This window comes from Mauremys mutica, chromosome 3 (genome assembly GCF_020497125.1).
Source record: "Mauremys mutica isolate MM-2020 ecotype Southern chromosome 3, ASM2049712v1, whole genome shotgun sequence".
Lineage (NCBI taxonomy): Eukaryota > Metazoa > Chordata > Testudines > Geoemydidae > Mauremys > Mauremys mutica.
The window spans coordinates 210,265,515-210,281,555 of NC_059074.1; the positions used below are offsets into that span (position 1 = coordinate 210,265,515).

Below are 16,041 nucleotides of genomic sequence, written 5' to 3' on the forward strand. Positions count from 1 at the left end.
CCCACAGTATCCAAGATGTCACATCACTTCATCAGAGACCTACTGGCCAGTGGGTTTTGTGTATTTATTTTAAAGAGCATTGGGCAGGGTCCAAAATCCGATCCAAGGACCACACCACCACCATCATGCCGCCCGCCATGCAGCAACTCTAGCCTCTGTGGAAAGTCAGGACTGGAAGACAGCAGACGGAGAGGACTCAGAGGAACACTGGACTGGACCCCTCCTGCACCTCCATCCCCCAGATAGAATTCAGGGCCTGAGCCAGCCACCCACCACAGACACCCTGTGTGCCTCGCTGGCACTTGGAGTTACCCCACTCTGTGGCCAAGTCCTCCAGCCTAAAACACCCATAGTCACTGCGTTTTTTGCCTGACAGCAGCACCAGCATCTGTCCAGCTGAGCCTGGGGCCGTGGCCAGGCCATCGACATGGGAGGGTGGCATGGTACTTGTAAAGTTGGCATGGCAGGCAGGCTTCCAGAGGGCAGTGTGGCACCCTCTGATCATCTGGTTTGGCAAAGTGTGTGTGTGTGGGGGGGGGGGGGGAGAATGGGGTATGTTGGGGGAGGCAGGGAGAATATATCCTCAATGCTTACAGTTGGCTCTCAAAGGGAATGGTTTGGGCTTGTTTTACGATCCACCTGGGCTTGTGGTTTTAGAAAAATTTAGCAATGCTTGAGTCCAGGGACAGCTGTCTGATAGGAAAAACACTCCAAGCAGCAACTGGCAGAAAGCTCAATTTCTCACTTGGGTGTAGTCCCTCATCTGCACCTAGTCCTCTAACTAACAGGTGTCTGGTAAGATTTTTCAAGTCCCTTGTATGAAGGAGGTGAGTGAGTGGGGGAGCAAGTGCTAGATACGATCTTAAAAGGAGGAAACCTGCCAGTCAATAGAAGTAAAATGCTATCAGACAGCTCTTTGGACATGGTTTGATAGGCATTCGAGGCTATAGTCACTTAGTCCACCTCCTCCACAAATCTGTCTTCTTCCATGCCGCACCTTATACATAGAGTATTCTCCCCAAAAACTCATCTAGAAGCCACTACCCTGTCTCAAATCCTTCCTCCATGCCAATTTCTGCCGTGACACCAACAAGAAGTTAACCTAGCTACTGTAGGAAACCAGGATACTTACAAAGAATATCTCGAACACACTTTAGAACTGAAGACCAGTATTACTAGTGCATCACACACACACATCATAGCTTCTGCCAGCTGTGCTCGCCACACCCAGCTGGGGCTCCATGCATTCTCCATTCCTCCCCATAAGCTCCCTGTGGGCCATCCCCCTTCTATCTCAGGACCTGAAATGGTGTGTGCCCCTTTTCCTTCTTCCTCCCTCACATGGCAGAGGTCTGTGTGCACCCCCTATTCCTCCCATATCAGGATACCCTATTCCCCTCCCCTACATCCACTGCCATTATTCTCTCTGTCTGGGAGAGAAGTGATTCAGGGTGTCCACAGCAGAGATGAGATAGAGGCATTGTTATGCTGCAAGGAATTAACAGGCATTATCAACCAAGTCTTTGAGACAATTGCAGAGGTGCTTGCAGCTGTGCTAATCTGATGGCCGTGCTCCATTTTTCCTCTGGTTATTGATGCCCAGACTATTCCCTGAAATACTCAAATTGACTGGAGGCTGTATTCAAATGTTATCATATTACAGAGAAATACACTCATCATGATGGCAAGGTCTCCACCAACTTGACACCATGTCAATATTTCTGGAGTCAGAAGGGCAGGGTTGTTTTTATTTTAAAAAAGTGAGTATGGTATATAAACAAGGTCACCAAAACAAAGAGCTAGCAAATTAGGTGGTATCTTATTTATTCCTGAAGGAACAGCCTTCAACTACTCACCTTGTTGTACATATATCTAAGCATGAAGTCCAGTAGAAATGATTTCCCTTTGCGGAAAGCCCCTGCTACAGATACAACTACTATATTGAGATCTTTTATGTGTTCCTGAAGCAAAATGTTCTCCAGTGCCTCTTCATCAAGTTCAAAGTTATGGTCATCTTCATGTGCAAGAACAATTTGTATAGGGCAAGGTGTCTTCAAATCTGCTTCATCTTCTGAGTTAACCAGGGCATCAGAGTCTACCAGGGCATCCTCCTCCAAACTCTTATCTAGAAATTAATATTTGAAAAGACAATTAGTGAATCAAGCTAAAAATAAACACTTTTCTGAATTCAGATAATGCAATTACAGATCACATACTTTTGCCAGATCTGAAGAAGAGCTCTGTAGCTCAAAAGCTTCTCTCTCTAAAAGAAGTTAGTCCAATAAAGGATATTACCCCACCCACCTTGTCTCTCTAATACCCTGGAACCAACATGGCACATATACTTTTTCCATGGCTAATTTGATGATGCATGGGTCAAGGCATTATCATATTGCTATGAAAGATGACTTTGCAGGTATTACAAGTTGTCTTGGGCCAGTTGTCAGAATTAATTATATTCTCCATTTCATATGGATCTTGTCCCCAATGGCACAAGTTCTCTGACACAGAAAACTGTATATTTTTATGAGCTCTATATGTAATACACTGCAGAGTAGCATCTGTATCTTAGCACCTCAACTTTCTTTCAATTGTAGAGGAGTCTGGCATTCCAAAATTATCTTTTCAGCAATAATATTCTGAAACCCTCTCTAAGACCTTTGGAAATGCAGCTTCTGTCACAAACAAGGATCTTTGCTACTTCTCACTTAAATAAAAATTCAATTTTTATGTTAATTTCTATGTTAAAGGAGGACAAAACTTATTTTTAGAACACTACTACATTTCCAATGACAGAAGATTGACACTCTGACAGTTTTGGTTACCAAACTGTACTAACTTAATATTACCTAGTGTTTCACAGACGTATACTGAAAAAGATTGTTGAAATTTATGAACTGCTTCTTTCCAATTCCAACACGACACTGATTTTAATTACTACGTACATTGGGAAGTTTGCACTTTTAACACTGCTTGTTAATAATAAGCTAACATACAGAGCTAGAAGCCATTTTAAGAGAACATGAAGTAGTAGGCAAGATTAATTTATGCACTTATCCTAAAATATACTGAGATGGGCATGCACAATGCAGATGTGATTTTCCGCACTTGAAATTAAGTGTCTTGAATGAAGCATTAATAAGATGGTCTTCTCAAAGTCAAGGATTTAGAAATAGCTTCTTTTTTGAGCTGACAATTCTTCCTGGCCTAGCAGAGAATAAAGGCCACCATATCTTTGTCACAGTTTCACATTATACATACACAGACAATAGCAGCAAATCCCAACTTAGCCCTGAAAGCACCAAAATTGGCCATCTCCATCACAGGGTGCTAAGAGTGCTACAACTCAGGTCAACCTCAAACTTTCATTCAGATTCCCTGCAAGTGAAGAAAGTCAAGACTAAGTATTCCCAATACTGTATAAAAAGTCCAAACAGAAAACACATCTTTAAGATTCTCGAGAAAAGGGGTGAGGGCACAAACTTTTGTTGCTCCTTGAAAATCCACCTTAACATTTATCCTTGAGCACTACAATTGAAGATCTAGTTAAAAAGTTGGAGATTATCTCCTTTAAATATTCATCTCAATATGCAAGGGCTTATTTAAAACTCCAATGTGCAAATCCATTATCTGGTCACACGAGGCACCCCTTATTTCTATTGTGCATGTGGATCCAGCAGCAGTCAGCACAGGTGCACTGTCTGGTTATGTGCCCTTATGCAGAAATATGGCAGTGTCTTGAGTCCACTCCTGGCAAAAAGATCCCTTCTCCATGCAGACAGTGTGCAAAATACAGCAAGCCACAATAATGCAGACTGTACTGACTACACTGAGATCCAAACGGTTTTGAAGGCAGCACCAATGGATTTCAAATGCATATTCTACCACCATTCTACAGTCACTGGGTCTGCAGCTTACCCTTCTTTTGTCAGGTCCTCTGAAATCATGGTATGGATTCATAAGCTATGGCAACAGTGGGTAAGCAGTGTCCCCTAGAGTAACAGTGGGGTCAGTGTTCCATGTCATTTGGTGGCAACAATGTCCAAGTTTGTCCATGAAGGTAAAGTCCCAATCCCCAGCACCCTGGTATCATGCCCCCTGCCAGTGCATCCCACGTTAGTGTCCATGAACCTGCCTGTGGTCGCCTGCCTAATGACGGAGTTGTACACTTGTGGTTTATGTACTCGTGCTTCTTGTGGAAGGCAATCTATATGCACAGATCCGATCGATGGCCCCGGTGCAGTTTGGAAAGCCCATTCAATCAAAGCCTGCAAATATTTCAGGAACATTTGTCATGTCCACCACCTTTGGGTACATAGTCCTGATCGCTTCACAAACCTCTGTCACAATTCCCACAGTTTATCTGCCAACTTCAAACTGGTTAGCCACAGACCTGTAGCAATCTGGGGTAGCCAGCTTCCAGATTGCTAAAGTTACCCACTTCTGGACCAGGAGGGCCTCCCTCAAGCGGGTGACTGGAGGATAGGGGCTAACTGATCACAAATCCCCAGGAACATCTGCTTCTTCCTTCAGAAGTACTGGATCCACTGATAGTCATCCCAACGTGTCACTGTGTGATCCCAGTAGTCCATGCTCGTGGCCCTGCTCCAGAAGCGCCAGTCAACGCAGGTGGAATCTGCAGCTAAAGCAACAGGCATGAGCAGCATCAGCTGGGTCACAGCTGGGACATTAGTATGCCCCTTTGAGAGGTGTCTTTGGCAGCTCAGAAAAGGCCAAAATGTCCACCAGCATCTTGCAGGTGCTCCACCTGTTTTCCAAGTTAAGACTGAGAGCATTAGGCAGAGAAGTTCTTCCACTGGGGCAGGATCCATGTTGGCTCTGGCTGCTGAGAGTGTGGGGATACAAATTGGCTTGTCCGAATGTGCTGGCAGGCCAAAGCCACCCAAAACACTGTCATTCAATTCCCGTGGAATAGACAGACAAGTTCTCCCACAGCCCACTATGAAACAAGCCCCAGAGCAGCTTCAGCAGGCAAGGGCACTAGGAATCCTCATATATGATAATATATGGCCACAGACGCTGGATTTCTAACTCAGGTCTGCGTACTGCTGTATGGATGAGCCAGCATGGTTGAGAGGGTCAGGTTTCCACTGCAGTGTGGCTGCTCAAGCATGGACTTGGAAACACTGAATGTGCAGGTGTGGGTCACACAGACCTGGCCTTAGTGTGCTGTGTTGACATAACCATAGACATTAGTACTCACTATATGTTCCACTAGTTCCCAGTGTGCTTTGATACAGCCCTAAGTGATTTAGGACCTGACTCATTTAGACATGCCCCTGGTGTGGTTGTTGTGAACAGCTAGAAAAGTCTTGCTGCGCGTCCCTACAGTTAACATGTTCAGGATGGGCAGCAGGTACTACTTGGATTTGTTTAAAAGAATTGGTCCAGGGATCATTTGCGGGTTGACACTAATTTGCTTTTCCTTTCCCACTAGAAGTGTGTTGGAAGACTGCTCACTATGCCACACCAACAGGGCTTCTGAACACAGGCATGATCCTATTTCCTTCCCACTTTAAGTGACACCTGGTAGAATACCAGGTCCCTATAGGCTCTGGCTTGCCCTAATCTCCAGATGATTTGTGTGTAGCTATAATTCACAGAGAAAGCAAGCATCACTGGTGTGAGGCTTTCTTGACTGGGTTTAGTCAAACCATAATAATGTGCATTGCGGTCATTCCAATTTGAGCTGAAGGAAAGTGGAAGTCCAGATCGAACTGACAGTCCAATGATAATCTCAATCAAGTCCAGAAGGTAGAGGTCTCCCATCACCAGGATGCAATGCAGCAGGTACTTGCATGAGTTGCTTTCACAGGTACCTCAGGATCCAGTGACGGCTGTCTCTTGTGGGGACAAATCATTAGGTATAAACAAATGATGCTGCCGATAGCAGAATCATAGCCAACATCTGCTGGTTCTAACAAGTCATTTCTGGCAGGTCTACAGTATCCTGGACCCTGCTCTCAGACAGGGACACCTCTGAGTAGAGCTCCTATGCATTCCAATGGTTTTGTGGCATAGTAAGACATTCAGTAGTTTACCACAAAGCCTAAAGACTCCAGTGGCATGATCGTGACCAGTCGTCTGATTCTTGGCAAGAGCTGTCTATTGTCATCCAGTTCTAAGAACACATGCACTCCAGTCTATGAAAATAAGAAATTTCTGCTTCCAAGCATTGTGAACACATGTCTCATGGCCGCTTAAATAAAAAAGGGGAGTACTCAGAGTTTATAGTGCTGAAAAAAAAGTCTTTCAAAGCAATGGGGAACTGTCAATGTTCCTGCCTGGAACCTCATTTTCCCTTGAAGGCGCTACACTGCATTTTGAGCACCCTGCATCAGTACCTCCCTCGGCTCTTACAGAAATAAGCTTAATGGATAATTACCACAAGGCTCTTTCTCCTCTTAGCTTTCATAGCAACAGAATTATCTTAAAAACCTTTCTACTTACAGTCCCAAGATTAACTGAATTTCACAGGAAACATGATATTGTCTTCATTCCATCAGCAGCAGATGTGCAAACTTTAGAAGTCAGGCAGATCCTACAATACGAGTCTCAGATTTCCTCAACTCCTATAACTGTGCATATTTTCTGGGCCTTGATAGAGTCAAAGCTAAATAGTTCTGGTCCTATATCAAAGATGAGTATTGCAGAGAACACCTGTTTAAGTTAGTGTTACAGCCTATTCCACCAGGGATCTATAAACAGAGTTTGTGGCATAGCACTCTAGAGCCAACCCTTTACACCTATCCCCCACAGCACTGTTGAGACGTACTTGCCTACTTGAACTTGGAAAACTGAATACAATGTCCAGTAGTCAGGTCTGACCTAGCTTCCTCAGCTAGTATTTTCCACACAACTGAGCACTAGTACTATTAGGCATAGCTACATGAATTTAAATTGGAGGCATACACAAAAAAAGATTTAGTTTCCTACCTCAAAACTGAACTCTGGGAATGGGTCCATCAAGTATCATTACTTAAACACAAACTCTCATGAAAGTTAATTCTAGCTAAGTCATGACTAAAGCTGAAGATACTAAAGTTGACAGCTTGAGTTTGCAACATGGATGAGATCTGGAACAAAAATGCACTCGGGGGAAGTGTGAGAGGGGTGTTCCTCCCCCTCACCCAAAAGAATTGTTTTTTGGCTTGGTATAAGTGAGGGGGGGGGGAGAGAATATCCAGCTGCATTTGGCTGCTGAAAGGCCTTGCCTACCAGCAGGTCTTGAAAGACTCACCAAGTATCCACTAGCCAGATGGAGATATAAAAGACACGGGTAAGAGTCCATTCATCAGCGATGTGAAGGAGCACCAAACTGATGAAAAACCAAACTCCCGATGCTGGGATTTCTACCAGTGTTTTCTCTGGACTATGCTTAGACCTCTATTTTCTCAGCCTCTGGCTTGTTGTAAGGTCTTACAACAATCAGAAGTAGAGCCCTATGCAAGACTAACGTAGAGCCCTGCAGTGGGACTGGGATCCCGTAGGACCTGTTGCCATAACAGCAGGAATAGGTGGGAATGGGATTTTAAAAAGTCCTGTGCAGGGCTCTAATCTGAAGTGCCACACTCTCTCACACCACAGATGCACAACAGAAGGAAGAATTTGGTCTCTTCTACCCCCACAAGCCACATGGCTGTCATAAGGAGGGCCAGGATGGATAGAAGAGAAGTCATCTCAACTAGTCTAACTCTTCAACCAGCTTTTTTTTATTTATTTATTTATTTTAAAGTGGTGTGGGGAGGCAAAGTGTCTTTTGCCTCAGTGAATAACTCCAGTGCCTGCTCATAACTTTTCCAAACTGCAAATGAATGTTTTTGCCAGTGTCAAGCTGCCCATGCAATTTTGAATAGCCACAGTGAAACAGAACAGCATGCTTTGCAAAGCTATAGAACAGTGGTGGCACCATCACTACTTGCGGACTCAAGAAAGAGATGCAGAATCAGTTTGCATATGGAAAGTTATCTCCTCTCCTCAGGGCTCTCCAAATCTTTCCTAGTGTGTGGTGCCCAGAATTGGACAGTTCTTCAGCTGAGTCCTCACTTGTGCCAAGTAGAGCAGGACAATTACCTCCAGTCTCTTACATATCAGCCTTTCGCAGCTGCATTACATTGACTCATTCAACATTATCCACTATAACCCCCAGATCCTTTTCTGTAGTTCCACTGCCTAGCTAGTTATTCCCCATTTTGCAGTTGTGCATTTGATTGATACTAGACAAGTGCACATTACTTCACTAAGAAGGAACAGAGGGGTAGCCATGTTAGTCTGGATCTGTAAAAAAGCAACCATGAGTCCTGTGGCTCCTTAAAGACTAACAGATGTATTGGAGCATAAGCTTTTGTGGGTGAATACCCACTTCGTCAGATGCATGTAATGGAAATTTCCAGAGGCAATACATCTCCAATACATCTGTTAGTCTTTAAGGTGCCACAGGACTCATTGTTGCTTTGTGCACTTGTCTGAATTTCATCTCGTTGAATTCAGACTATTTTCCAATTTTGAATTCTAATCCTGTCCTCCAATGTGTTTGCAACCCCTCCAGGCTTGTTGATATCTGAAACATTTGTAGGCACACTCTCCACTACATTATCCAAGTCATCAATGAAAATATTGACTAGACCAGCCCTAGGACTGACCCTTGCAAGACTCCATTAGATACACCGTCAGTCTGAAAGTGAACCACTGATTAACTACTCTGATTTTGGTCTGTCAACCAGTCGTGCATCCGCCTAGTAATTTCATCTAGGCCACATTTCCCAGGCTTGCTCAGAACACAGTCATGTAGGCCTGTGTCAAAAGCCTTGCTACACTCAAGATACATCATGTCTACTTCTTCCCTCTCTTTCCCCCTCAATCCCTCACCTGCTCAGCCAGCCCAATAAACCTGTCAAACCCGGAAATTAGATTGTTTGGTATGATTTGTTCTTGACAAATCCATGCTGGCTATTCCTTATAACCCTATATCCTCTAGGTGCTTACAAATTGAGAGTAATTAGTATTAGTTTGGTGTTGTGACAAAGTTCCTCCTCTGCCTTGGTGGGTTCTGTGCTTCCTGGCGGATTTGTTGCCTCAGAGGTTTTCGGCAGTCCTCAGTTTGGCTCCTTTTGTTAGTGGCACAAACCTGTCATTCACTAAGCTAACCTCATTGCTGACCAGCATGGGGAAAAGGAGGACAATCCCCGCAGTCTCTGCTGGCTCCCCTAATGGGTCGGGGGACAGGCCAGAGACCATCCCCTCTGGTGGGACCCACAGTCCAGATCAACTCCTCTTATATCAAAGAGGGAGTTGGGGGGATGGGGGGAACCCAGGCCCGCCCTCTACTCCAGGTTCCAGCCCAGGGCCCTGTGGATTGCAGCTGTCTATAGCGTCTCCTGTAACAGCTGCATGACAGCTACAACTCCCTGGGCTACTTCCCCATGGCCTCCTCCCAACACCTTCGTCCTCACCACTGGACCTTCCTCCTGATATCTGGTAACACTTGTACTCCGCAGTCCTCCAGCAGTACGCCTACTCACTCTCGGCTTTTCACACGTCTCTTGCTCCCAGCTCCTCACACGCCCCTCACTGACTGCAGTGAGGTCCTTTTTAAACCAGGTGCTCTGATTAGCCTGCCTGTCTTAATGGATTCTAGCTGCTTCTTAATTAGCTTCATGTGTCCTAATTAGCCTGCCTTAATTGGTTCCAGCAAGTTCCTGATTGTTCTGGAACTGCCCATTACCTTACCCAGGGAAAAGGGACCTGCTTAATCTGAGGCTAATTTATCTGCCTTCTATCACTCTGCTGTAGCCATCTGGCCTCACCCTGTCACAGTACCCACAGTGTTTGCCTTATATGCATTTTACAATAATTTCATTCTGGAAAATTAAAAATAGTTTTACCAACTATTCGGTACATTGTATCCCAAGAGAAGACAGAATACTCCACTTCTCTGTGCATGGTTCCCCTCCCACTTAGACTATTCAGATTGTAGTCTCTTTGGGGCAGAAATGGTCTTTCGTTAAGTGACTACAGAGTGTTTGTCTGCACTCACCACAACAAGAACTGGTTACAAAAGAAAAGATCAAAACCTAGGATTATTTCCTAACACCAGGCTTTTGTAAGAGCGTTGAATGACCTCTATTCATTCCATCTTTCTGAAGCCTATAGGAAAATACTGCCTTACATGAGAAGTCAGTAAAATCAGCTCAAAATTTAGCAGTAAAAAGTTACTTAGGGATACTAATATGAAAACTGCTTAAAAGGAACAGTTTGCTTGGGGCCTTTTAAGTTAAAAAATTTGATACAGTAACCTTTTTAAATAAGAAGTGCTAGCTTTTTTAAAAATAGATGTTGTTTTGCTCCTGTGTTGATATTTATAAAGGGAAAGGCTGATATAGGAGAATCTGAAAGGGAGTACACAAAGTGCTATCACATGCAGAATAAACTGAAAAAACTCGGGAAGTTTGTCTCGATAACTTTCCAGTCATAGTAATCTCAGGCTTTGCTTGTAAGCTCAATAGGTGCTGTACCAAAATTTCAGACAAATATATTTTAAAGTTTATAGCGGCCCCTTTTAAAGGAAAGTTTATGATGATCAGAAAGTTTACTATTTGAGCTTTTGGATGTAAAGTTTGAGCTAAGATTCCAAGCTAGTTCTTGAAGAGTTTTATATAGTGTGGAGAAGCATAATTTAATTTTTTAAGGCACTTGTCAGACCTTTTCACCCTGCTAAAGGACTGGCATTTTTAAGTCTCTCCCCTTTCTCTAGTGAGAGAGGCCTGAGTGTGGTTAGTGTTTTGGGGTAGTGAACTGAATAGAGAAAGTGTAGGCATGTGTGAAATTTTAATAGAGTTACTAGTTCTCTTAAGGGACAGATGTAAATAAAATTTACTTTCCTTTAGTTAATTTATAAGCACGTTTACAATATCTAAACAAATATTTCATAGTTCAGTTATGAGACTGTTCTGCTACACTCCTAAGTGATAAAATGATTTTTTTTAAATCAACAATTGCTATCTACTCTTTTTTCCAGTTGTCTCATTTTGTAAATTCACAGCAAGATTCACATGCAAGTTATGGCACCACTGCAGACTTCTACGCATCACTGCCTTTCTATTGCTGACTAGCAAATACTGCCAAGTAGCTCATTTTAAGGCCAGAAATAATTAAGTGTTTTGAATATTTCTGCTATAAATAGGATGGATGAGTTAAGTTCCAAAGACTTGTTTGGAAATCCACAAGAATAAGGGGGAAATGAATATTTACCGCCACCCCCATCCCTTTCTAATTACAGAATTTCTGTTTCTTATGTTTGTTAATTCTGGATTGATTATATAAAACCATAAAAAGGCAAAGTACCTGAAGCTGCATGCCCATAAGGGAATGGGGAGAGAAGATGTTCTGGTGACCTAGAAACCCAAGAAGTTTCATAGCTAATTAGAAAAAAGAAATCAAAGGTCTATTTATTGACAGGTGTGTATACAATGGCACAGGAAGAGTTCCCACTAAATGGAAATATTGGAAAACTGGTATTTTGTTGTGTTTTTTAATTGAGGAGGAAGGCAGGAGACTTTTCTGCAGACAGTACATTACTGCAGGATAGGTGGCAAAAAGTTAACACTCCTCCCCACCTCGATATATTCAGCAGTTCGCTTCCACACAAGTTGGGCCTCAGAAAAATGCTGTAGTGAGTATCTGCAAAGACTGTAGCAGCATGAAATGTGTCAAACCCAGTCAAATTTCAATATGCACTTCCTGTTTTGGGGACACCCTATGGATCAAGCAGCTGAGACAATTATGTTCCTCTACTGCTGAAGAGGAAAGTTTGGTTTGGTTTTTTAAGGGTTGGGGGTGGGGAAGGAGGAGACAGTGACAAACTTAAAGTTTGTTTCTCTTCCTTCTCACCTAGAATGAGCTCTACCAGGACAGTGCCAAGCTGCATGATGCTGTTCTAAGTTAAGACATGTGAATGGGGAAATAAAAATGCAGCATCTCAAGTTCCCATCCCCAAAAGTGTCTTGTTTACTGCCTCCAGAAGTGGTCAGATCCCATAAAGCACACACACGTTGGGAAGGGAAGCAGAATTTGTCCAAACCTCAGGCAACCAATTTCTTGTATGTGAAAGTAGATTTAATAGCATGCATCATCAAACTGGGATGGCATTGAAATTTGTTACTTCTCCAAGGCCAACTTGGATTCTGTATCTGATTGTCCAACAAGAAAAGTTGATCATCCTGATTCTTCCTAGACAAAGATGAACTTTAAATAACTGGTTGTGGTAAACCAGTGTTAGTGAAACTACCAGGTTAACTTTTGCTAGACGAGGGGGAGAAAGCTCTATGTAGGAAGGAACAGCATAAGTTCTTCCAGTATCCACAGAGGAGAGGGTGAATAGAAGTTAATGATTTTTATTTAAATTGGATTTTTTTATTTATTAAATAATTTTTTCTTGAATCCCTAAGTCTCATCCAAAAAATGAGGTAAAGGCTGCTTTTCTATCTAACGAAAAGAATTGGGGAAACATCTAACTTTTGAGGTCAAGCTTTATAAATATGGCACAGTAGGTCAGCCTAAGTCACCTAGGAGACTGAGTAGGAACTTAAGCTCCCATCACTTTCACTTAGGTGTAATTGAAAAATTTCCCAGGTTAAGATTAAATAAATCAGTTTAATTCATGGAATACAGTTAATCCTCCTGTTTAATAAATCATTTAGTTGTACATGTGAAACATTTTGATAAGAAGTTTCTATATCCAAAACATTTAAGGTTGTTTTGTTTAATAAAAATAAGTTTTATATGCTGTTTGGAATTTAATTAGTTACCATCTTAACACAGCTTGACAATTCATGAGCAAAAAGTTAAATATCTAGTAAGTGAGCAATATATCATTCACCATTTTCTAACATACCAAAAATGTACATTTAAGAATCTGGAAATGTTAAACTATATAACTGCTTAAATGAATGTATATAGTTATAGTGTATCCTCCTAGGTAGTCAAAAGAAATACCAAATATAGTGTAAAGGCTATTTAGTTGTAAATCAATACGTTTTAATAGTCATGTCAACCAATGAGAATGCACCTTTCTTTAAAAGAAAAAGGAAGTACAAATGGAAAAGCTGATTAAAGTTGATTTAAATCAAGACTTTTCACTTGGTGATTTAAATCAATCTGGGCTCCCAGAGGACTACTCAAGATAGAGAGAATTGCAGCCAAACAAGCAAATTTCCTTTTCCTGGGTCCCCTACACCCCTCCCCACATGGCTGCTGCAAAGAAAAATTCTTATGCTGCTCCTGCATAAAGCATTTCCTCATAATAAAGGTATTAAATTCTCCAGATCATCTCAGTTTCACTCCATTAAGTCCTGTTTACACTACAATTTAAACCAACTTTGTAACCAGTTGGTGGCATGGATGACGCTAATACAATTTATGTGTATATACAATGTGCATTTCTGTTAGGCTTGGTCTACACTAGCAACTTATGTCAGTATAACTATGTCACTCAGGTGTGTGGAAAATCTACCCAGTTATACACTTAACTCCCAATGCAGATAGCACAATGTCGACAGGAAACTTCTCCAGTCGCCATAGCTACTGCCTCTTGCAGAGGTGGATTAACACTACACCAATGGGAGAAGTTTTCCCATCAGTGTAGTAGCATCATCACTGAAACGCTACAGAATTGGACGAGTGTTGCTGCATTGCTGCATCATTTTAAGCGTAGACTTGCCTTCTAACACCCTTTTTTAAGAATGAACAATGTGGAAGAGAATGACAAGATGGCAGGATTATGAAAGGAAGACAAGAGGGAGCTGACTGTTTCCCTCTTTGCCATCAGTCAACCAGGTGAGTTTGAGATTCTAATCCAATATTGCTGTAATTATTTCTGACCTTCACTTTTCTATACAGTGATCCTATACACTCTGCAACCCTTTGTCACTGTCCTTTATAGTCTTTAAAACCTTGTTTTCATCTGAAGGGACAGTCACCTTAATTGTGCTTCTGTCTGAAGATTTACTAGCCTCCTATGATAGGACCATAATACCACTATAACCAATACATGGAAGCTGCGCCCCAGTTTATTTTGGGCATCTAAGAAAGTATATTGTCAGTTTCCTCGGTTTGTGGGGGTCTTTTAGAAACAGAAACATTACAGTGACAGAGCTGACACAGGGACCCCAAGCAAGTACAATAATGGATTACTTTTCACTTTTTGAGCTCCACATCTAGCCAGTTCTAATGGTCTATAAAAATAGGAAGCTAGTCATGTATTTTGTACTACAGAATAGTCTAGTAGGATATTTGGTTAACAAAAAGGACCAAAAGAATGGTATGCCTGCAATGCAAAGTACTTAAATGGCATGTTATTCTTGAAAAAAAGAACAGGAGTATTTGTGGCACCTTAAAGACTAACAAATTTATTTTGCTTATTCACATTCTATTAGATGAGCCAACTTAAATCCTCTTCACACTCCATCTCTCTCTTCATACAGTCAAGATTCCTGTGTAGTGTCTGAATGCTCCATAGATGTCTCCATTTCCATTCTAAGTTTTGTCCATGAAGTACTGTATGCCCATTTTTATATGGAATCTTGAATACGGCTCTTAAGATTAGTTCAACTTCCATGTATAATACTATTAACTTCAGTTTATACTAGAAGATTCTTTTCTTCACTGTTAAACCTTTAGGAATGTGCCATGTGAGAAGGATTCAGCAGCTGACCCACACAATTGCTACTTATTTCTACAGTACTTTTAGAACTAGCCGATTTCTTGCATGAAGCTTTAGGAACATTGCACTTTTACAAAAATGTGCATCTTAGAAATAAAGCTATACATAAGATCATCATTACAAATGTAACACATCTAAGGAAGCGCTACCTTTCTAGAATTAAGGTTTAAAAGCCTGTTAGCATTTAGAGACAATACTTGCTTTTAAATACTTTGTATTTTACTTGAACCCAAGAGATTTTATTAACTGCACAGCGTTCCCAGACAGAACCTCTTCCAGGGTGGTCTTCTAATGTAGAAGAGACACTCAAGTCTTACAAACCCCACAACGCTATTCTACACAGAGCACATAACACAACCAACATGAAATAATGTCCCAACCCCATAAAATTTAATCTAAATTCCACTTCCAAACAAACAGAATAGCAACAGTGATGAGACGAAGTATCTCATTAAAGCTAATGCTATGGAAATATATTTAGAATAAGGTGTTACTTTATACATGAACAATTAACAAGAACTCTTCATATTACTTTACTGAGCTATTAAGTGTATTTTGTAGGTTTACATTGTAAGGAAAATGTTGTCAAGGAAAAAGTCCTCTTTTAAATAGAAGATACTTGGTCACAACAGCCACCAAGACTACATGGCAGGCTTTGCTGCTAAAATGCTCAGCGCCATTCTGTGTATTTGCAGGGAGTCAGGATCTATGCATGAAAGCAGGATCTTGGCGCTTTAAAATTTCACCTTTTTCCACTGCCTGCTCCTCACCTGAAACCTGATACTGTGAGTTTCCCCACAAGTTGTCAGTCCTCTGTGCTGTGACAGTGTGCTTCTGTTCCTAATTAGCCCCCAAACCAAGGGAATCTCAAATCCGACCACATTAAGGCCTTGTCTACCCTGGCAAGTTTCTGCACAGTAAAGCAGCTTTCTGCGTTATAACTCCTGAGACGTACACACTGCCAAGCCACTTAGTGCGCAGAAACTGCGCAGTTGCAGCACTGTAAAAAAAACCACCCTGAGACGTGTACAGCTTTCTGCACCAGGAGTACAGTGCTGCAGTGCCAGTGTAGACACTGGTCGATTACAGAGCTGCAACTGGCCTCTGGGAGGTACCCTACTATGCCTGTTCTTGCCTCTCTGGTCATCTATTTGAACTCTGGTCACCTGAGGGCAGGGCAGTAATCATCCCCACCCCATAAATTCCTTGGGAATTTTGAAAGTCCCCTTCCTGTTTGCTTGGTGATACAAGCAGTGGTCTCAGCACATCTTTCCAGCAGACGAAGCCTGCTCCACGCACCA

The 16,041-nt window shown here is 42.1% G+C and overlaps 1 protein-coding gene across 4 annotated transcripts in view; it reads right to left on the minus strand.

Annotated features, from left to right (window-relative positions):
• Positions 1-16,041, minus strand: part of ATL2 (atlastin GTPase 2) — a 61,476-nt gene that overhangs the window by 31,826 nt on the left and 13,609 nt on the right. For all 4 annotated transcript variants that reach the window (XM_045010452.1, XM_045010451.1, XM_045010453.1 and 1 more), the window contains exon 2: positions 1,857-2,125. In XM_045010452.1, coding sequence (XP_044866387.1) covers positions 1,857-2,125 — 269 coding nt within the window. The remainder of the gene's footprint in view (positions 1-1,856; positions 2,126-16,041) is intronic.